Here is a 21,148-nt window from a genome sequence, read left to right as displayed (position 1 = left end):
GGTGATGAGATATAAAAAAAGCGAACAAACAAAAGTAACTTCCTTCGAATTCGTGACCCTCTCTCTCCTCCCATTCCCTCAATCGTCGAAAGTAACGGCAACGACGCTTAGAAGAGACGTTGAGGTTTACCCATCGAGGATTTGAGGTTGAGCGACTTGACGTTTTGCCAGTGCTTCTTGAGGAGCGAGATCAAGAAGTTGATAGCCAACATGGTGTTGGCAAGAACCTCCTCAGCGCTCATCTCACAATGGCCGACGGCCACTCCCTTTTAAAAGACAGGGTGATCAGCGCCCGAGTCGAGTTATGAAAAGCACTGAGATACTCACAAGGCAGAGAACCTTTTTGAGTTGGAACTTGATGGTCGATCGAACTTCAGCGACCTTGTTTCCGAGGTCCTCTTGGTGAGAGATAGGAGTAGGGAACTTTCCAGCCTTGGAGAGACCGGGACCGAGGAGACGAGGGATTTGCTTGATCAAAACTTCCGAGGCGAGGAAAGCGTCGTACTTCTTGGCGAGCTTCTTGACGAGCTTCTTGTTCTTGTTGAGCTTCTTCAAGTCCTCGACCGACATGTACTCGAGCTCGATGAGCTTCGCTCGGTCGATGTCGGCAGCATCGGCGAGAATGCAGATCGACATGCGAGGACGGGGGATGTGAGGGAGCCTGCGCGTTCAACCCGGTCAGCACTCACTCCAATCCAGACAGGAGGTACACAACTCACTTGATGGTTCCCGAGAAACGCTTGTCACGTTGAGGGTCGTAGTTCTTGAGACCGATTTGGAGCTCAATCTAAACTCGCTCAACACGATCATGGTCAGCTGCAAATACACACAGAAAGTAGGTGAGGAACGTACGGTCTCTACGAAGTTACGCTTCTTCTCTCCCGAAGACTCATCGATGATGGTCTTGATTTGGTTGCGCACGCTGCTAACGCTGATCTTCGAGGCCATGGTTCTATCCAACGGTATACTGTCAGCATCACAGAGTCTCAAGAGTGGTCTGTAGTAGATGGTGGACTCACGGGTGATCTCAGAGATGGAGAAAAAGAGAAGAAGAGGAACTTTTTTTCGAGGGCGGTCAAAAATTCTCGCTCGCTCTTTCGTCTCTGAGCCCTTCAGGACCATTTTTGTTAGTCCCATGAGTGTATCATACTATTTGTCCGATCTCTAGCAAGGTCGAAGCGTGAGAAAGTAGCGATGAGAATCGCATTCTGCGACTTCGCGCTCTCATCGCTCAACCATTGACATGTCTTCCGGATTAGAGAGTACGCTCGCCCACATTCAACTGCTATAGACTATCGCTGACCATTCCTGTCGTTCACAGAATCGCTGTTCCAGCTCAAAGTGAGTTTCGTCACTCACCCCACCTCTCAAGCCGACTCTCCCTCTTCTCCATGCTGATTTGTTGCCTCGATCTTGATAGTTCACAACAAAGCAACTACAGAAGCAGTCACGGAAAGCGGCAAAGGATGAGACGAGCGAGAAAACAAAACTGAAAAAGGTTCATCATCCCTTACCCTCTCCTCCCTCTCATTCTACCCGCTGACAAGTCGAGTCCGCTACCTGAGTAGGCATTACAACAAGGGAACCAAGAAGGGGCGAAAATCTACGCGGCGAACGCGATTCGGAAAAAGAATGAATCATTAAACTTGTTACGACTGTCTTCTCGGATCGATGCCGTTGCGAGTAGGGTTGAAACTGCTGTGACGATGAGAAGTGTAACGGGGAGTATGACGGCCGTGGTTAAGAATATGGATAGAGCGATGCAGGATATGAATCTAGAACGAGTACGCACTCTTTCTCCCCTCCCTCCTCTCTACCAGCTTCGTAGAAGGGAAGCTCGACTGACGATGATAAGTGACGAGTAGATTTCAGCAGTAATGGATAAATTCGAATCCCAATTCGAAGACCTCGACGTCCAAACGGGTTACCTCGAGGGAACCCTTTCCTCCGACAACGCAATCTCTGCTCCCTCTGATCAAGTCGATCTCTTGATGAGTCAAGTCGCAGATGAAGCAGGGTTGGAGATTCAACATGAATTGCAAGGAACGGAGAAGGCGAGTAAGAACGTACCGAATTTGGAGGAACAACAGAGAGTGACCGCGACAGAGGAAGAGGAGGATGCGTTGGCGAAGAGGTTGAGGGCATTGAGACCGGCGACGAATTAATGTGGAGGGGGAGGTTTGCATATAGTAGAATTGTGGTTTTTGCTGTTTCTCGCTTTCTGTAAAACTCTCACATTCTCTCCTGTTGACTTCTGCTGAGACGAGACATTCTTTTGTTCATACGAGCGTTGCAAACAGACACAAAAAAATGCGAATAGAACGAGAGTGAGACTAGGGAGTACGAGCGAGGGTACTTGTGTTTTCTGGAAGAGTATACTAACTTTATTCATCTTTCTTGACCTTTTCAATCAACTCCTTTTCTCGTTTCTCTGCTTCTCTCCTCGCTTCCCTCCTCTCCGATCCCCTCGTGATCAATTCTTTCGGCGTCGTATCGCCGAAGAAGTATTTGAGGACGATATCGGCGATCCAAGCTCCTCCGTAATCAAGTACCATCGTCACACAGAGCCTTAATCGGAACTGTTCGTCCGCCATTACTACATCAGCTCAAAGTATCCTTAATCGAGCGAAGAGGGAGATCGGGGGGACGTACAGCCGAATCCATATCGACCAATTGCAACCATCGATTAAACTCTGGTACGAAATCCGTCGCACCCGAGAACGCTACGGCCGCTACTCCTAGGAGTCCGTAGTAGAGCGCAGAGTTCTCCGTGATCCCTTCTCGGAATGGTCGACCTTGGAAATTGATCGCGAAGGTAGAGACTTGTTGGGAGAGAGAGATTAGGTAGATGCACGAGTTGAGGAGGTTCGGAGAGAATTTCGCTTCGAGATCGACGATGACGTCCGCTTGACTAATAGTGGACGAGGTCTGTGAGTGAACTGTTGGTGAGACAGGAGGGAAGAGGAGAGAGGACTTACGGATCGAAAACTTCGCAAAGGTTTGTGAGGTAAATGAACGCGGCGACGTGAATCGCGAATTGAGTCAAGATGGAAGCGACGACGTAGAAGTTGAAGATCGTGCTGAGAGGACGTTCCTTCGATAACTTGTCGACCGGCTATCACGAGTTCAGTCTCAAGTCAGCGAACGTCTTTTCGGAAAGAAGGTAGCAGAGAGAACTCACTCGTGCCCTCGAGATACACATGAAACAAACACTCATAAGGATACCCGTAATCGTGACTTGATAATCCCCAAACTTGATCCCTTGAAGGTATTGAACCGACAGAGCCCAAGCCGAAATCAAACAATTGAGAGCGAGAATCTTGTACATTTGAATCGTCGCGACGAGGGTACAACGACCTTGACGAATAATGTTGACGATCGCGACGACGTTTGCGAGTTTCGAAGTGAACGGAGCCGCGACGGATGCGTCTCCGAGTTTGATTTGAGGAACTTCGGTTTCTTCTTCGAGGTTCGAGAGTTGATCCGTGATTGAAGAGACATCGAACTACAGCGAGCGGGTCAGCGATCGATCAGAGCGAGAGAGGAGAAGAGAAGTCGTCACTCACCTTGCTAACTTTTCCTGCTGAACGATCCTTTCCAACCGCCTTCGCTGCATCTTGTTGAGCCTTAACCGCATCGGGGAACAAATCCGCAATCAGAGCCGGAACGGGAGGTGGGGGTTGTCCAAACCTCGATGTAATCTTCAACTGCTGTTCATACATTTTCTTCACTCGTTCCTTCTTTTGATGTTCCAAAATCGCCTTCAGATCCTCCTCCGTTCCGTTCAAGAGGGCAACTCCGATATTCGCTTGTTTGAGAGCACCGACATCGTTCGTACCGTCTCCGGCCATGAGGGTAACGAATCCGAGAGATTTGAGCGTAGTGAGGATGAATTCTTTCTGGGCGGGAGAAACTCGAGCGTAAACCCAGGTGTGTTGAACGAGGACGTGCCATTGAGTAGGTCGATCGGCGTATTGTTTCAAGGCGGCTCCGGTCATACAGATGTCGTATTGTTCGAGGAGAGATTGATCGATCGGTTCGGAAGGATCGACGGGGATGATTTTCGATTCGTCGGGAGTTCGCCAAGTGAGTTCTGCATCATTCGCACCGTGTGAGTCAAGCTCATCTCCGACGCAGAGAGAGGAGAAAGAACTGACCAGATTCATTCTCTGCACCTTCTTTCAAATCGAGAATCAAAACTTCCCTATCGACGATTTCAACTTCTCTCGCAACGTGAGCTGCCGTGAGAGGGTTATCTCCCGTGATCATGACGCAACGATGGGAAGAGTCGGCGAGATCCTTGAGAGTCGAAATCGCGTCGGGTTTGAGAGGACAATGGAAGACGAGGAAACCGGCGAACGAGAGCGAAGATTCGACTTGTTCACGAGAGACGGTCGTGATCTACACACACACGCGAACGAGTCAGAATGTGAACTGGCGAGAGTGAGAGTGAGAATCAGAGAAGACCCACCTCTTTCGCAGACATGTTATCAGCCCATTTGTATCCAAGTGCGAGTACCCTCGATCCCCGTTGCGCGAACCATTTATAAGTCTTCTCGTAATCCTCCGGTACTTCCTTGTACATCTTCTTCAACGTCTCGGGAGCTCCTTTAACCGAAATCAAAACCTTGTTCTTTTGTCCATCGAGTTGAACGTTCGAGATTGTCGACATTCGTTTCAATTGAGAAGAGAATTGGAATCGACGTTTAACCGTGACGTTCGCGTTCGCTGAAGAAGAAGACGAGGAAGATTCGGAGTCGGAGGAGTTGGGAGCGATCTTGTCCCCGGGCGAAAGTTTCCAGTTGAGAGCATCGAGGGTCGTCTTCTCCATTGGATCTCCGACGACTCCATCGTCGAGAAGAACGAGAGCGTGAGCGGAAGCGAGAGTGAGAGTCGTTTCGAGGGAAGTTTCGGTGACGGGTACGAGGTGTTTACTGTCCTTTGAGCTGCGAATCGAATCGAGATTCAGTGCCTGTAGCGAAGGATGATGGAAGGAGAAGAGGACTCACTCGACACCAGCAACTCCTTCGACGACCAAGTTTTCTCCAGTGATCGTTCCAGTTTTGTCGAAGCAACAAATGTCGACTCGTCCAGCGAAGGGAATTCGGAAAGGTTCGGTACAGAAGATAGCTACGAATCGACGGTTTCGTCAGCTCGGAATCGAGTCAGAAGGAAGCGAAGAAGAGAAAAGATATAGCTTACAGTATTTCGAGAGAGCGACGAGAGAAGCGTTGACCGCCATCGAAAGTTCCATAGGTAACTCAGGGGGTACGACCGAAGTGATGATAATAACGCAATCCAACAACAATTTCGAGCGTTTACGATCTTGTTCAACACCTGTATCCACCATGACTCCTATCAGTCAAACTCTCTCGCAAAAAGAATCGACTAAGGGGAATCTGAGTGACTTACCTTTAACCCAAACGTAAGCTGAAGCAGCTAGAGCGAACACCAACAAGAACGCGATGAACAAGAAACTTTCCAAATTATTCGCCGAAACCGTTTCCGTCGAGAAAATCATCGTCCTAATCAACTGTCCTTGACTCGTTCCGAAACCCGTTCTCAACACTACGGCGAGACATCCTTGATCGGGTGGGGAGAGTTCGTCTTTGCGTTCAGAAGGGGTCGATTGGAGAACTTTGGTTCCACCGAAGAGGACGGAATTGCGATCAACTCCGTCAATGTCGAGGGCGTCGGAAGGAGTTCGGAGCTCGATCGATTCTTTGAGGAGAGGAGTAGATTCTCCCGATAACATGGCTTCGTTGACGATACATGAACCGCGAAGGAGGAGGAGATCGCAAGGAATTCCGGAGTCTTCTTTCGTGCGAACTAGCAAACGAAACGCCAAACGAGACTCGGAACGTGAGCTTCCCTCGAGTTCGTCAGGCAATGAAGATAGTGGGCTTACCGATTGAGACGAGGTCTCCAGGTAAGAGTTCATCCGTTTGTACTTCGATCCATTTCTTTTCCCTCCTGACCATGATTCCATAAGGTTTAATCGACATGCTTCTGAACTCGTTGACCGTTCTCAAACGCTACGTGAATCTCAATTCCCATTGATCAGCTCCTTGTCACTCCTCGTCTGGGAGGGAGAGCAGAGAATAGGAGATTGAAACTCACTTGGAAGACAGTCGTACATTCGAAAGCGATCAACATGAACAAAGTAAACAGCGAATAATACCAATACTCATCCATGCACCACAATCCAGCACAGAACACTTGAAAGACGAAGAAAGGGGCGACGGCGTGTTCGGCGAAGAGTTCTTGGAAAGTCGGGACGGGAATATCGAAAATATTCTTTCCATACGAAGTTAGGGACGCTTTGATTTCGGTCGGAGTCGATAATCCTTTCGCTGATTGAAAAGTCGAGAGAGTAGGAGCGGGAACAGTGTCGCAAGGGTAAGAGATTCGGGAGAAAGTACGGGTCGAAGGGTTGAAGAGATATTTGTCGCGTTGGTAAGAGAAATAAATGATTGGGGGTTGTCCTTCCCTCTACACTCGCGTTTCATCATCAGTGTGATGCTCACGATGAGTAGGAGGGAGTAGACTCACAGGAGTTCGTTCCAAAGTACAGATCTCTGGTTTTCCTCGATGAACTTTTGGTAAAACCATCACTTTTTGTGCCGTATCGATGTCATTTACCTGCCAGTACCATGATTCCTGAGCTCACATAGTTCTAAGAGCTGAGAGGAAGTAAGAACTGACCCTGATAGCTTCCCCTCTCGACCTGAAACTAATACTCCACCTCGTAAACAAGAAACTGAGTGCATGACCTCCGAACAGTACAATACACAGTAAGAAAGTCCATTCTATTCTCTCGCGTCGTACTCTCCTTATCAGCTCTCATCCACCTTGGAGGAAGAGGGAGTTACTCACCGATCGATTGAATATAAGTCTCATAATTGACCCAAGCATAATACGCTAAAGGGTAGAAGAATAACCAAGGTCCAACGTAGATCCGAGTCCAGATCGGTAAGGGGTTCACGAGAGTCAAGGAAGCGATATCGGGAGATTCGACGGATACGAGTCCACGTCGAAACGGGGCATTCTTCGTTGTGACCGCCGCTCTTGAGGAAGGGGAGGTCGCCATGACCCTGATCGAACTAGTTGGGGGAGCGTTCGAGAAGGTGGCGAGAGACGGAGAGAAGGAGAAGGGAAAGATTTCGAAGGCGACGACGCGTGGCAGTTCACTCTTGAGCGGAAAATCGCTGACAAGGTCATCCACAGAGTGAGATATACGGATAATTTCAAGCGGGGACCGAGGGCAGACAAAAAACGATGAAAAGCGAAGAAGGGAGAAAAAGGAAAACTGCGAAGAAAGGATGCAAAGTTTACAAGAACGACAGAGGTAGAAGCAGAGGGAACAGGAGTAGCAGTATATCGAGGTGCTATCTAAGCTTCGACAGTAGTGGCGGGAGCAGCTGAAGGTAGAGGTACGAATTCGTTCGATCTTTCGTATTCGTACTGCATTGTCAACTCATCTTCCATCAGCTCATGCTCATTCTCTTCTCCTCTCCTCAAAGATGACGACAGCCATTAAAAGAGAGAACAGAGCAAACTCACCATATCCAAAGCGACCTCACAACTCTCCCTAACGACTCTCGGTACGTCTTCCCTTTTCGCAAACTCTTTCAAAATCGGTAAACACTCGTCCGTCGCGATCCCTCCAAGTGCTTCTGCCGCTTCATGTCGTACCATATCTTCCTCTTGGGGGCGTTGGAGAACGGAAATCAAGGAGGGGACGGAATGAGGCGAGGAGAGTTGACCGAATACGAAAGCGATCTCATGTCTATCCACGTTCGCGCGAGTGTTAAGTCAGTCTGGCAGGAAAGGGGAACGGACCGGGAGGGAAAGAGGGAAAGAATGGGACGAACCGGAATAGAGCGGAAGAATCCTCGAATCCTCGAGCTAAAGCGAGAACTGCTTCTCGAGATCCATCGTTCCTCAAAGCAAACATTGCTCGATACCTCTCAAATAACGGTAGTTTCGTATCGAGTAAGATCTTTTCTAGTTCGGGGATTGAGGCAGGGGTGGAAGAGGAAGGGAGAGCGGCGGAATGAGCGGCGGAAACGAGAGGTGAATGACTTGCGGGAGCGGGGTCGATACAGGGGTATTGACTACGACGAGTGGTCAGGAGTGTCAGTTGATGGCAATTACGAAGAGGGAGGAAGGGAGACAGAGAGAGACTCACTTGGCAGCTTGTAGTTTCCCTTCTTCAGAATTGTCGAATTCGATTTTATCGACTGCGATCTCACAAGTTTCCCTGATCGCTGCTTCCGGGTGATTGAGGTGTTCTCTTAGTACTTCTAACGCTGCTGAGTCTCCAATAGCTCCCATCGCTTCAGCTGCCTGTCAGTTCATTGAACGCCTTTCACTCAGTTTTCAATGTTCTGGTTCAAGTGGAAAGGCGCCGATACTGACCTCGTGTCTGACCATGATATGTTCGTTTTGATCTCTCAATACCTTTGTCAAGATGGGTAAAGCGGTAGTATCCTTCAATTGTCCCAAACAATAAGCCAATTCATGACCCAACAATGCACTTTCTCCATCGAAGCCTGTCCTCCCGCAGTTCTGCCTAATCAGCTCGAGCGTAAGTGATTATAGAGAGTCATGGAACGCACCTTTGGCGATGATCTCGATCGCACGAGGACCTCCAAGGGATTTCAAAGTAAAGAGAGCTCGAAACCTTTGAGCGAGGGGAGTTTCGGCTGAATTGAGTAAGCGATCGAGAGGAGTGTAGATATCTTCTTCTTCGTTGTGCTGTTGAACCATGGTCGTAAATAGGGAGGCGGTGTGAGGCAGAGGTTCGAGTTGAGAAAAAAGTTCAGAGATGAAGATTCTCTCCTCTTCTACTCTTGCTCTCTTACTATTACCTTTACTACCAGTTCGACCTACTCAGTAGTCCAAACAACCAGCCCAGCCCACCGCCCTAGCCAGTTCCGACTCCAGCTTCCCTCTCTCTTCACTCTTTCAACTTTCAATTCTTCCACTTCCTCACCATGCCCCGTTCGAAACGCGACAAAGTAGTAGCACTCACCGAAGTTAAGAAAAAGGGACGAGAAGTGAAATCGGCTTTAATCGATTCCGTACGAGAATCAGCGGATCAATTCAATTACATTTGGGTGTTCCAAGTTGAACACATGCGAAACAACTTGTTACAAGAAGTTAGGGCCGCTTGGAAAGGTAGCAAGATCTTTTTAGGGAGGAACGCGGTTATGAGGAAAGGTTTGGGCAGTAACAAGGAAGAGGAATGTAGATTGGGAGTTTCGAAAATCGCAAACGTAAGTCCACTTTCACTGTCTCGGAGCAGTGTTTGGGTGCTGATTCTTGTGAAAGATGATGTAGATGTTGGAAGGTAACCGAGGATTATTATTCACGGATGAATCCCCCGAAGTCGTTTTGGAATGGTTCGAATCGTTCAAAAAACAAGATTTCGCTCGTACCGGCAACGTCGTTTCTGAATCTTTCTCCCTTCCCGAAGGTACATCTCTCCTCTTCCTTCTCCTCTCTCCTGATCGATACTGACCCTTCGAGAACGATGTAGGACCTATCAAAATCAACGAAGACCTAGCCCCCCATTCCCTCGAACCTCAATTCCGCAAACTCGGACTCTCAACCTCCTTGATGAAAGGTGTACCGACCTTGTTGACGCCGCATACGGTCTGTAAGAAAGGAGATACCCTGAATCCGAACCAGGTGAATTTGTTGAAATTGTTTGGGAAAACTTTCGCTACTGTGCGTTATCTCTCTCCTTCCCTCCCTTCCTCTTCTGTGCTTTGAGTGAGTGATTGTGAACTGATGAATGGGTGATTTGGGGTTGAATTAGTTCCAAATGATTCCGTTATTGGGGATTCATTTGACGGATGGATCGATTGCTGGAGGTTCGGTTGCGGAATCGATGGATGCCGAGGAGGAGAAAGAAGAGTAGATCAATAGACTGTGGAGCATGTCGCGGGTTGTAAGATTATGTACGATCAATTACAGCGGCACTCGGACGGGGAGAGCTTGAAGGTAAATCGGGTTTTGCATTCTGATGCTTTGCGTTTACTTTGTCATTCTCGCGGGCTTCCTTCTCTCGGTGCTCGTCGTTGTAACATTGCTTTCTAGACACCCTTGTTATGGTGCGGTCAAGTGTGAGAGAGTTGACTTTGCGCGCGAAAATTGTGATGATCCGAAGTTTCAAAGTCAAAATCATATTTTCTCCTTCTCCTTCTCCCTCTCACCACCCCTCTCCGGATCGCTCGCTGCGCGTTGATGTCAGACAGGAACAAGAAACGACCTATCGAAACCATCGTCCTCTCCGACGACTCTGACGATGATGAGCATTTCTCTCCGCCTCCATCTCACCGACAACCCGTCGCATCGAGCAGCAACAACGCGTCCTTAGCACGACCAGAAGTCTCACAGGAAGATCTGGATCTGGAACGGGCGATTCAGGAGAGTTTGAAAGAAGTCAAGAGAAGCCTGGTCATTGAACTCTCCCAATCACCCGAATACCAACTTCGAGCGAGTGCGCCGGACAAGGGAGCGAAAGAGGAAGGCAGCGGGAACGCTCTGGGCGGGATGAGTAGAGCACAGATGGAGAAGGAGAGATTGGAGAGGGTTTCGAGACTCGGAGGAGGAACTGCAGCCACGACGACCGTCAGATGGACGAGCAGTGCAAGTAGTAGCAGCAATAAGCGACCTAGGATCGCTACTCTTTCAGATTTACAGTCAGATGATGCTTCAACTTCGAGTTCGACTTCGAGTTTTCAAAATTCACTTCCTTCCGCTTCTTCCTCCTCTTCTCACCCTTACGATCCGAACCACTCCCTGCGCTACTGGAACGGTTCAATCCGACGAGTCTTCAACCGTCTCCATCCCGAACCTCCTTCCTCCTCCTCTTTCTCTCCGTCCTCACTCTCTTTTTCTTCCCTCATCGGTCCCCCTTCAACTCTCAAATCCGCGATAGTCTCCTCCTTCTGCTGGGACATCGACTGGGTTCTCTCCCATTTCCCCGACGTTCTCCCCACGCTCCTAATCATGCCTAGACAACCCGGGGACGAGATTCCAGAAAATTTAGCGAAGATCAGTTCGAAGGATTGGGCGAGTGAATTGGGGAGGAAGAAGGAGGTTTGGAGGGCGGTTCCGAAGGAGATGGAGATGGGGTGGAAGGGGTTCAAGGGTTGTATGCATACGAAATTACTTGTGGGTTGTCGAGCTTTTTTCCATCGAGATGACTGTTGATGGATGACTGTTGATGGAAGGAGTCCGCGTCCACAGGTTTACTTCCATGATGATTTTTGTCGAATCGTGATTCCTACGGCGAATGCGATTCCCTATGATTGGAGAATCATCGATAACGTAAGTCACTCTTTCTCTCGTTGAGCTTTGTTCCTTGTTTCTCCTTTGACCCTCTCTGACGTCTCCTTACGTTGATAGGCTTTCTACGTCCACGATTTCCCCTTACGCAAAGAGTCCCAATCAACCGAGAACGCATCTCCATTTCAGAACCCTACTCTGACTCAATTCTCCAGGAATTTCATTCAAGTTCTCTCGAGTGCGTTGAACCGATTCTACTTTCAGCGCCACGACAAGACGACTGATTGCCAAAGGTCTCGATGTACAGAACTAGGTGCTCCGAATGGGTTTCTACGGAATTTCAATCAGTACGATTTCTCGAAATCTGATCAAGTGAGATTAGTTCATTCTTTACAAGGTGAGTTCTCCTCGTTCCCTGATTCTTCTCTTGCGTTCGCTCGCTCTCTGACCGTGAGCTTTCCTCGATCGCTTCATTTCGCGCCCCCTACGGGTAGGGAAATACACGGATCCGGAAAAGTTTGATGCCGGAGGAGGATTGGCGAGTTTAGCGAAAGGTGTTGCTGGGTTGGGTTTCCAGAAAGGTGGGAAATGGGAGATTGAAGCTACTGTACGTCTCTCGCTCTCTCCTCTCGTAGATCGTCGGCTCAATCTCGTTCGCCTCGGTCTGTTCAGGGTTCCTCAATCGGTAAATACACTCCAACCTGGTTGATCCAATTCCTCTCCTCCTGTTCCGGCATCCACCCTACTTCCTACTTCACCCATTCCCTCCATCGCCCTTCCTCGAAAACTTCTCCTCTCTATCCTCACTCTCCGAACGTTCCAAAAGGACATTCGTTCAATTACTACAAGTTACCCCTCAAGATCGTCTTCCCTACGAACGAAGAAATGCTCAGTACGGAATTGGGGGTAGCGGGAGGGGGAACGATTTTTTGTCCGAAAACGACTTGGAATGCGAAAGGGTTTTGTAGGGAATTGTTCTTTAGGGGGAAGAGTAAGAGGGATAGGATTGCCGCTCACACAAAGATGAGTAAGTCTTCTTTGGGGTCCCAAGCTCTCGTCGTCGTCGAGACTGATGATGTTTTGCGTCGAGCAGTCTTGGCAACGCACATCATCGATTCAAAAGATGCTGAATCGCCAATCTACGAGGGCTACGTCTATGTAGGATCTCACAATATGACTCCTTCCGCATGGGGAAACCTTCAAGATGGTCAAGGGGGAAAACAATTGGCGATCAATAACTACGAGTTGGGAGTTCTTTTACCTAGTCAGTCCCTCTCTACTCTCATGTCTGTCTCTCTCTTGATCGATCGATTGACGGATATGGTGTGATGGGACGCGCGCAGTTCGAGCTACTACGAAAGACGATTTCGAGAAGCGAGCGAATGAATTGGTTAGCTATAAACGACCCCTAGTTCGCGTGAGTTCTCTCTCCCATCGTCTCTCTATTCAAACGGCAGCTGAATCGAAGTCTGGATGTGAGCAGTACTCGGCGACGGATCGTCCTTGGATGCAAGATGATTATCCGGAGGTCTTCAATTCGGATCGTCCGACTCGACCTAGTCACGATTGATTGGTTCTCACGAGCGAATGGAATCAACGACGAGCAGTCTCGTCGACGTCAACCCGAGCTTTCTTTTCTCTCTCTCTTTCTCTTTCTCTTTCTCCTCTTCTTTTCTTGTCGTTGTACTCAAGTTCTGTCTCTACGTTAACCTTTCTTCTCGAATCGCGCAATTTAGATGTCTCTCCTCCCTTTCACGAAACAAGCCGGGATTCTGGAAGAAAAAGTATCGAGTTCAGTTCACTCGAAAATCGCTGATCTTTTTCCCCTTTGTCAAAACGCTCCGAACTCGATCCGGCAACGGCAGCGACGACCCCTCTCCTTCTCCCTTCCGACTTCCGACAAGTCGTGCGATCCTAGCCTGATCGGCCTGATCCTCGAGTTGCGCGTTTCGGTCGTTCATTGGGAGGAGGCGGGTGGTGAAACTTGAACGTCTTGAGGGTTGGCGCTGCTTCTGGTTGAGGCTCGGGTCCCTGCAGAGTGAGATGTATACGAGCTATCAGCCGATCGTCCGAGAAGAAGGAGGACAAGGGGCGGGAGAGGAGGGAAAGATGCTACGAACGGGAGGTTCGAGGATACGAATGGCTTCCAGCCTCGCCTACGTCAGACCGGGAGCTCAGGTGAGCTCGTCAGTCATATTGCAAGCTTCGAGCGTTGTTGACTCACATCTAACGATGATATTTGATGTTTCGCAGGAAACGGAACTTGCTAATTGCTCGACTCTTCATCAGTCAAACGTCCAACTCTCGGTAAACAGAAGGGAGAAGCTCAGCTCACACCGTAATCAAGAACTCCAAGCTCGTTGAGGGCACACACTCCGAGGAATGCAGTCGTACTTCGTAATCCAAGATTGACTGGATCGTTCAAGACGGCGGCTGTGTCGACATTGGGGCCACCTCGCGGTCCGTGACACTCGTGAGATGCGACCGTGAATGCGAGTTCTTCTTCCTGACTCTTATCTTCCTCGATGTACAGCGCCACTCCGTTCTCGTAGTCGGAGAAGAGAACTCGTCGACAGTCATACAAATGAGCATACCTGAAAGCCGGGGAGCTTCATCATCACTCAGGAGGATTCGCTTGACATGGACAGAGAACGAGCTCACATGAGACCTTGCGGGACTAGAGAGGTTACGTTTTCTTCGTCGAACGAGGTATCCCACCCCTGAGGCCGTACGTAGCCCGCTTTCTGGTGATGTCGAAGCATGAGCATAGTTGACTTTGACGTTTGGGGAGGCTCACCTTCTCTTCCACAATGAGCAAGTAAACTCTGTCTCTTTTTGCGTTTCTTTTCGAAGCCTTCGAAGAGAATCCTCGTCGATCGAGCAGGACGATCGAATGATCAATGAAAATGGCTGAAAATGCAGAATAAGTGTTGTCTCCTTGACAGACTCTGCGACAGAGAGACTCACATTCAGACGTGTCAGAGGTGTAACTCGTTTGATGCTGAATCGCGACAAAGAAAAACTCTCGATATTGAGGCGCAATGAGCTTGTTGAGGAGGAGGACAGCAGGTAGCAGTACGTTGATAGTCAAAGCGTCGCTATACAGCTCCCTGTCAGCTTCGTCGAGAGAAAGAGGGCGTCGATCGCTGACTCACCCAACGTCCCCTTCGCTTTCCAACAACTTTCGGATCTGGGGTGTATAGGTGATTCGCGACGACTCATTCTCGTACAGGGAGGAGATGAATGTATGACCCAGCGCAGGTGGGTGATGATGAGTCCACATTTGTCGCCTGCGTGTCGCTTCCTTGAAGGTTCTCGAGAGCGCTGAACTGTTGCCGACTGGTTTTCCTACCTTCAAGGCTGGACATCTTACGAGCTTCTCCCGTAACATGTGCGAGACCGACCACTGCTTGAGAGGTAGTTAGTCCAGTGTCTGTTCCCGAGGAAGAAGCGAAGCTCACGAAAGACGATTCGGGAGCTTGGGAGACCGGTATCGCGAAGTGAGCCGTGACCAGACGCCGCCTTCGGAACAACTGGCTCAGTTCTTTCTTGCTCAGGTCATGGAAGACTAAAGGTCGTTTATGAGGTTGTCGCTGTCGAGGAACGAACGGATTGAACTTGCGCGTATCACCATGGACGAGGCGATCGACGAGCCACATCGTACCCTTGCTGCAGGCAGGCGGAGAGACAACGATGAGACGGGAAGTCTATGGCTCAGGCTCGGCCTCGGTACGCGAGGAAGACGATCCGCTCGGATCTCGTTGAGATGGCTCGAGCGCGAGCTTCAATGAGATTGAGCGTCGGTGGTCTTCTTTCTCCTCCACCCGCCTCGTCGACGATGACGACCAGCCTGTTCTCGCAAGAGCTGCCGCCTTACTTCACGTCAGTCCCAAATGAGGAACAACTCTCGCTTCTTCGCCGCCGACGAGAAGTCGCCCTTGAAATCCCGCTCGGCTCCCTTGACACGACACTCCCCTTCGAGTCTTCCAACCTCCATCCCGAGAGTACAGCAATGATACATCGATCCTCGTCGACTTCGTACAATTCCCCCAATCCCCTACGACCTTTGAACAGCGATCTTCTACGAGCCCTTGGTCAAGCGCGGGACGGACTCGGTCTCGAACTCACCCTTATCAAGGAGATTCAAGGCAAGGAGGATCACTGGTCCCAGGTCTGGACGTGCGATGTACAAGTAAACGGCAAGACGCTTGGAACGATCGTCGCCAAATTCCTCGTACAATCTCTTTTCCCCTTCCCTCAAGATACTCCACATCTCCTCGGAAAGTACAGATGGAAACCTGCGGTAGAGATCGCAAGGAGGGAAGCCCAAGCGTGAGTGTCGCTTCTCTCGTCGAAATTCGCTCAGGAACGCAAAACTCTGACTTTGTTTCCCGATGCTATCAGCTACGCCGCTTTCCGCGACTCGGCTCAGGGAGTAGACGTACCGTGGTGCTATGGGTTCTATCGCTTCAGAATGCCCTGGGGAGAAGAAGTGATTGGAATCTTGCTCGAAGATCTTTCGGAACCGCATGTCGCTCAAACCATCGCACATTGCGTCGGATCGAATGTCGCCGAGTACGGAGAGCCGGGTGTCGAGGCAGTAGATGCGCTTGTGAGTCTCCCGTGGTCTCGAGTCTATTGACGCCGAAGCTAACGGAACATTCGCCTAGATCTTGAACGCCTTTCTCACCCAACGAAGACTCCAAGACCGAGAGATCATCCATTTCAGGTCGGAGCCGTCCGATATCCTCATACTCGCGACAGAGAGCTCGAACGGCGACCCCCACATCGTCTTCCTCGACTTTGGAGAATGCTTGAAGAAAGACGAAAAAGTGCCCGGTCCAGCCTTGCCTCCGAAACCGAAACGATGGCGCATCGCTGACCTGTCGCCAGCTGTTCCTAAACACGAGGATGACTGGAGGGCAGGAGACGAGCGTATCCTCAGCGTTGCGTTCAGTGACGTGATGGGTGATGTTGCGAGTGAGTGGATGAGCCACGAGAGACTTCAGAATAGGGTCAGGTTGTGCCCGGGGTATTTTTGAGTTCGTTCCGTAGCGATTGTACTGTATTTGCCGATTCTGGAGAGTGAGAACGTCGTAAGAGAGAGAGAGCGCATGCAAGACAGGGGTCAAAATGATGAGATCCGTTTCCTGAACTCCCCGATCGACGTTCTTCCTCCCACACTTCACCTTCCAGCAAGATGACATCGCCACTACTCAGATCCACTTTCTCGAGACTCCCTTGCACCTGCCAACGCTCCCGATCGTTCGCCACTTTCTCCTCCCCTCTCCTCGCCTCCTTCAACCGTCCCTCCCCTCCTCCGTTACCGCCTCAACAACAACGAGAATTCGAAGAACTCATCCGCCGACAGAACGCACCGGCGAGTAAACCGATAGCGGGAACAGAAGGGCTCGCGCAACCAGAAGAAGGAGAGTTGGAGTTACATCCCGATTATCGAGCGAAACCAAAGGCAAAGTTCGAGGGGGATAAGAATCCAGAAACGGGTGAAGTTGGCGGACCAAAGAATGAACCTCTGCAGCATGGTGAGTCGACCTCTCACTTTCGTTCTCGTCGATTGCCGCTCATTCCCTCGTTTGACTTTCTTCACGATCAGGCGATTGGAGTTATGGAGGAAAAGTGACAGATTTCTAGGATTGTAGGACTTTCGAGTTGCAGGGAAGGGAAGACAAGGTTTGTCTGGAAACGCACTCGGGTTGCTTCGTCTCACGCGATCGAATCAGCTTCATCGTTCTTCGATTCAATTACTCCTTCTCTTCTTCAACGTCGCCAGTCGTCCTGAGACGACAAGCTATCGAGACAAACAACAACCGGAGAGGTCCTGCTGATATCTCTCGGCATCATGCGATCGAGTTCCGAGTTCTTGCCGCGAAACGTCAGTTTAGATGACAACCGCGAACGCACGGGTCGAGGAGACATAGACAGCACGGCACCAAAGCGTTAGATCAGCAGCGACTGGACTTTGATAACGGCGAGAGAAGAAAAGCACTCTCGAGCCTGAAAACCCAAGAATCCCGTTGGTTGAAGTGCTCGATGAGGATTGCTCAGAGGGTGGAGTCGTTGACGAACAAGCGTTGATGATCATTCAGGTTGCGATCCAACTTGAGCTTGAGCTTGAAGCGGAAAGGCGCTGGAGATTCTGAAAGCGTAATTGTCGATTTTCGAACATTCAACTAGCTTCTCTCACCTCTCGATTCAACCTCACACGGTCCATGCGAAAAGGACAGCGCGAGCTGTTCTATATCAGATGTTACATCCCCTCGAACGCCCCTCGAACGCTTCTAGATCATGCCTTTCTCGATTTCTTACTCTTCCTCTCCGCTCCCTTTTCCGGACTCTCCACCTCTTTCCGTTTCTTCTCCTTCTTCTTCTTCTTCTCCTCTTCAGCTCCAACTACCTCCTCCTCCTCGACGACTACTTTCGTCTCAACCTTCGATTTCCCAACTCTAGGAGGTTTCCCTTTCTTCTCGGCCTTAGTTTTCTTCCCTTTCGTTTCCGGTACCGGTTCCTTCTCAGGTTCAGGGGTTGGACTTCTACTCGACGCTTCGCTTCCACTCTCACTACTGCTGTCGCTGTCATCCGAGGAATCGTCCGAAGAAGAGTCGGGGTCGGATTTAGAAGGATCTTCGACTTTAGAAGGAGCTCCTTGATGGATTGGGACCCCAGTTCCTACTCCATCGTCGTCGTCTCCACTTGCGGCTTCTCCTTCCCCTTCACTGTCGGACGAATCGGATGAATCACCGTCGGAGTCGGAATCGGCTGCGAGAGGACCGTTTTGGGTTTGAGAATGACCGGAACGGATCGTTTGGGCTTGGAGGAGAGCGAGGGAGGAGTTGTTCTCTGAAGAGGAGGAGGAGGGGTCGGAGAGGGAAGCGAGAGCGGCGGGAGTGAAGGGATCAGAGAGGAGGGAACCGGTACAGGATAAGAGAGAGTTCGAGGTTGAAAGTCTGCCCGACGACGAACGAGGTCAGTGCGAGCTTGAGAGACGGAATAAGTGTGCGAGAGACATACGCTACGAGAGTGAACTCGACTCTACCTTGTGAACCGCCCAAAGGTTGACGAGTTTTCTTATCTACCCACCAACCCTGTTCTTCAAATGCCTCTTCTTCCTCCTCCTCCTCTTCCTGCATCTTCTCATCCTCTTCAGCATCACTATCCTCCTCGTTATCGTCATCACCTTCGATTCCCAATGCTTCTCGTTTCGCTTTCTTCGCCGCGTGTTCTAATTCCTCGACGCTCTTCTGAGGTTTCGGTTGTTGTTGACGACGTTCCAAGACGATAGAAGGAACGGGACAAAGAGGATCGAATTCGAATTGATCTTGAGGGATATGGGAGGAAGGAATCGAGGCGTTGAAGAGGTTGTGAAGGAGGAGGGAAACGTGAGATGATGTAGAAAGAGTTGGTGTGCCGACTTGATAAACGAAACGAGGATCAGCATGTAGGCGATCGGAGGAGAGGCAGTGCAGAGGATGTACCAAGTTTCATGCCTACTTGTGGTCTCCAACCGAGTCCTTTCCATTCGACGTCGGCGAGAGTGAATCCCGAACCATCAATCATTGGTAATGTCTTCAATCTCACTAATTCTCCCGCCTCTAGTTTCCGTTTCTCTTCCTCTTCTAGCTCTTCCACTGTTGTTGTCCCATTCGAAAGCTTGCCATTTGTTGCTGTTGTAGTCTTTGTCTTTAAATCGAGTAGAGGGTTTTTGACGAGAGTTGAAGGATCATTGAGGGTTTCGAACGGACACGCCTCGACATCGAACAACGCCTCGGGATGTAAGAACCTCGGATTAGGTTCGAACGACAAGACGACGGCATGTAGAGGAGGTAGATATCGCATGACCCAACCTGCGAGAACTTCTTTCACTCCTTCCATTCCTCCATCAGCGTGAGGGTCTTGGTTCCCGTTACTACTCGTACTGAAGACGGGTGGGATCGGTAGTCGCATCGTTGCGGTGAATTGAATGAATTCCGAAGATGAAGATGAACTCGTCGAGTTTAACCTCAGCGAACTGGAGGAGGTGAGCGCCATTTTCGCGAGGATTGCTGCTTGGATGCTCGTTCGAGCTCTAGTGGGTCGTCTAGTGCGAGTTTGGCGAATCGAAAGGAGGTTGAAGGAAGAGAACCTTTTTTTTTGGTTCCATCTTTTGATCAAACTCTCTCATTCAACTCTACTTACTCTAGCCATGTCAGGGAACAGACCTGAACATATCGCACCTCCAGAAGTCGTGAGTCCCCTCTACCTCTCTCCCTCTCCCTCTCTTCCCTCTCTTCTCTTTACCCCACACTTTCTCGACCTCTCTCTCTGACTTAATACCCCCTCTTGTCGATAGTTTTACAATGCTGGAGAAGCGCAAAAGTATACGAGCAATACTCGAGTTCAGTCGATTCAGGCAGAGATGACTTATCGTTGTTTGGAATTACTCGATCTGTTCGTCTCTCCTCTCCTCTCTCTCCCTTTTCACCCTTTGCCGCATCGAGCTGACACTGAGAATTTATCTGGACGGACAGGCCAGCAAGCTCAGAAGACGATGAACTATCTCGACCCAGTTTCCTGCTCGACATTGGAGCCGGTTCAGGACTCTCCGGAGAAATCCTCACCGAAGAAGGACACGAATGGGTTGGAATGGACGTCTCCGGAGGAATGCTAGAAGTCGCATTGGAGAGAGAAGTCGAAGGGGATTTGATGCTCGCCGATATTGGACAAGGGATTCCGTTTAGACCGGGTTCGTTCGATGGCGCAATCTCGTAAGCTCTCTAATCCACTTTATGACTTGTCCAGCTCTCTCAGTCGAGCATTGACTGCCGACGTTCTCTCGACCCGCCTCAACTCAACCTGACCTTTCTCTCTGGGTTTTTTAATCCCGTTCGTTTCTCGATAGTGTTTCAGTTCTCCAATGGCTCTGTAACGCCGATTCGACGACCCATTCCCCTGCCGGACGACTCCTTAGATTCTTCACGGATTTGTTCGGTTCGTTACGGAAAGGGTCGAGAGCGGTTTTCCAGTTTTATCCGGAAGGGGACGAACAAGTTAGGTTCATCATGAGTCAGGCGACGAAAGCTGGATTCGGAGGAGGTCTTTGTGTCGATTACGTGAGTCTCTCACACTGTCTCTCACGATGATGCCATGTAACGCGAGGAACTGATTCGCTTGGATGAAACGTCTTTTTCGCCAGCCTAATTCTTCTAGGAAGTTCGTTTTGAGATTCCGTGTATCGAGTTATTTCTCCTCGTTTGTCTGTCTGATACTGATCCATATTTCCCATCATCGAACAGGAAGAAATTCTACCTAATCCTCTTCGCAGGACAACCAGTCGTCGGAGGTAAACCTCAACCGATCTCGATCCCGACCGGTCTAACAGACGAACACGAAGGAGGCGCGAGGTCGAAAGTAGCGTATGAGAAACAGAGGGCATCTATGGAGAAGCATCGAAAGAGAGGAGGGAAGGGGAAGAAACCTGGGGAGAAGGGGACGACGGAATGGGTCAAGAGGAAAAAGGAATTGTATAGGAGTAGGGGCAAGGCGGATGTACCGAGGGATTCAAAGTATGTTGTTCTGTCTTCTACTGGTTCTGTCGAAAGGGAGTTCGAGACTGACGAGGTTTTTCGTGAGAATAGGTACACGGCAAGATCGAGGAAACCTCGTTTCTAGGTTCAACCGTGCTCCAGCTCGTCCACATCTTGGTGTCACCGTTCTCCAGGACATCCTTCGTCGTTCCCCTCCTGGTCTCGTCTCTTTCGCAGCTTCTTTCGCCTCGTCTTCTGTTGTAATCGTACTTGGGCTTCTCACGAACTTCTTTCGTTGTGAGCGATGAAGCTGTGAGGAGCGCCCT

General features: G+C 49.9%; 11 protein-coding genes across 11 annotated transcripts; 6 read left to right on the top strand and 5 right to left on the bottom strand.

Annotated features, from left to right (window-relative positions):
• Positions 1-107: 107 nt before the first annotated feature.
• JCM6883_000364 (uncharacterized protein) lies at positions 108-948 on the bottom strand (the record flags this gene model as incomplete). The annotated part of the gene is made up of 4 exons (XM_076631026.1): positions 108-266; positions 328-661; positions 720-787; positions 853-948. The coding sequence occupies 4 exons, from the start codon at positions 946-948 to the stop codon at positions 108-110; spliced, it is 657 nt and encodes a 218-aa protein (XP_076488894.1).
• A 295-nt stretch (positions 949-1,243) lies between these two features.
• On the top strand, positions 1,244-2,165 carry DID2 (Did2p; the record flags this gene model as incomplete). Its single annotated transcript, XM_076631025.1, has 5 exons — positions 1,244-1,262; positions 1,322-1,341; positions 1,421-1,498; positions 1,569-1,784; positions 1,866-2,165. The coding sequence occupies 5 exons, from the start codon at positions 1,244-1,246 to the stop codon at positions 2,163-2,165; spliced, it is 633 nt and encodes a 210-aa protein (XP_076488893.1).
• A 219-nt stretch (positions 2,166-2,384) lies between these two features.
• SPF1 (ion-transporting P-type ATPase SPF1) lies at positions 2,385-7,090 on the bottom strand (the record flags this gene model as incomplete). Its single annotated transcript, XM_076631024.1, has 15 exons — positions 2,385-2,579; positions 2,653-2,911; positions 2,979-3,115; positions 3,182-3,505; positions 3,567-4,093; positions 4,158-4,401; positions 4,472-4,946; positions 5,010-5,130; positions 5,203-5,337; positions 5,413-5,829; positions 5,909-6,035; positions 6,121-6,492; positions 6,553-6,642; positions 6,706-6,809; positions 6,877-7,090. The coding sequence occupies 15 exons, from the start codon at positions 7,088-7,090 to the stop codon at positions 2,385-2,387; spliced, it is 3,741 nt and encodes a 1,246-aa protein (XP_076488892.1).
• Positions 7,091-7,392: 302 nt separating this feature from the next.
• On the bottom strand, positions 7,393-8,772 carry LIA1 (deoxyhypusine monooxygenase; the record flags this gene model as incomplete). Its single annotated transcript, XM_076631023.1, has 6 exons — positions 7,393-7,464; positions 7,564-7,789; positions 7,875-8,117; positions 8,192-8,349; positions 8,434-8,555; positions 8,622-8,772. 6 exons carry the CDS (start codon positions 8,770-8,772, stop codon positions 7,393-7,395), a joined length of 972 nt encoding a protein of 323 aa, XP_076488891.1.
• A 227-nt stretch (positions 8,773-8,999) lies between these two features.
• On the top strand, positions 9,000-9,928 carry MRT4 (ribosome assembly factor MRT4; the record flags this gene model as incomplete). Its single annotated transcript, XM_076631022.1, has 4 exons — positions 9,000-9,281; positions 9,346-9,481; positions 9,545-9,735; positions 9,827-9,928. 4 exons carry the CDS (start codon positions 9,000-9,002, stop codon positions 9,926-9,928), a joined length of 711 nt encoding a protein of 236 aa, XP_076488890.1.
• Positions 9,929-10,254: 326 nt separating this feature from the next.
• Positions 10,255-12,871, top strand: JCM6883_000359 (uncharacterized protein; the record flags this gene model as incomplete). Its single annotated transcript, XM_076631021.1, has 9 exons — positions 10,255-11,187; positions 11,263-11,343; positions 11,422-11,539; positions 11,609-11,698; positions 11,796-11,908; positions 11,974-12,328; positions 12,395-12,565; positions 12,645-12,718; positions 12,785-12,871. 9 exons carry the CDS (start codon positions 10,255-10,257, stop codon positions 12,869-12,871), a joined length of 2,022 nt encoding a protein of 673 aa, XP_076488889.1.
• A 344-nt stretch (positions 12,872-13,215) lies between these two features.
• On the bottom strand, positions 13,216-14,069 carry JCM6883_000358 (uncharacterized protein; the record flags this gene model as incomplete). The annotated part of the gene is made up of 5 exons (XM_076631020.1): positions 13,216-13,332; positions 13,422-13,457; positions 13,526-13,567; positions 13,637-13,895; positions 13,963-14,069. The coding sequence occupies 5 exons, from the start codon at positions 14,067-14,069 to the stop codon at positions 13,216-13,218; spliced, it is 561 nt and encodes a 186-aa protein (XP_076488888.1).
• A 1,244-nt stretch (positions 14,070-15,313) lies between these two features.
• On the top strand, positions 15,314-16,343 carry JCM6883_000357 (uncharacterized protein; the record flags this gene model as incomplete). Its single annotated transcript, XM_076631019.1, has 3 exons — positions 15,314-15,633; positions 15,706-15,913; positions 15,972-16,343. 3 exons carry the CDS (start codon positions 15,314-15,316, stop codon positions 16,341-16,343), a joined length of 900 nt encoding a protein of 299 aa, XP_076488887.1.
• A 158-nt stretch (positions 16,344-16,501) lies between these two features.
• Positions 16,502-16,953, top strand: SDH8 (Sdh8p; the record flags this gene model as incomplete). Its single annotated transcript, XM_076631018.1, has 2 exons — positions 16,502-16,844; positions 16,916-16,953. 2 exons carry the CDS (start codon positions 16,502-16,504, stop codon positions 16,951-16,953), a joined length of 381 nt encoding a protein of 126 aa, XP_076488886.1.
• A 652-nt stretch (positions 16,954-17,605) lies between these two features.
• Positions 17,606-19,347, bottom strand: JCM6883_000355 (uncharacterized protein; the record flags this gene model as incomplete). The annotated part of the gene is made up of 3 exons (XM_076631017.1): positions 17,606-18,266; positions 18,331-18,730; positions 18,795-19,347. 3 exons carry the CDS (start codon positions 19,345-19,347, stop codon positions 17,606-17,608), a joined length of 1,614 nt encoding a protein of 537 aa, XP_076488885.1.
• A 154-nt stretch (positions 19,348-19,501) lies between these two features.
• On the top strand, positions 19,502-20,967 carry JCM6883_000354 (uncharacterized protein; the record flags this gene model as incomplete). Its single annotated transcript, XM_076631016.1, has 7 exons — positions 19,502-19,543; positions 19,649-19,746; positions 19,827-20,063; positions 20,198-20,408; positions 20,492-20,508; positions 20,592-20,861; positions 20,934-20,967. 7 exons carry the CDS (start codon positions 19,502-19,504, stop codon positions 20,965-20,967), a joined length of 909 nt encoding a protein of 302 aa, XP_076488884.1.
• Positions 20,968-21,148: the final 181 nt, after the last annotated feature.

Source organism: Sporobolomyces salmoneus, assembly GCF_050403485.1.
Source record: "Sporobolomyces salmoneus JCM6883 DNA, S_salmoneus_JCM6883_v1_ctg14, whole genome shotgun sequence".
Taxonomy (NCBI): domain Eukaryota; kingdom Fungi; phylum Basidiomycota; class Microbotryomycetes; order Sporidiobolales; family Sporidiobolaceae; genus Sporobolomyces; species Sporobolomyces salmoneus.
The sequence above is the reverse complement of the archived record's forward strand: the minus strand, read 5'-3'. Positions and strand labels throughout refer to the sequence as shown.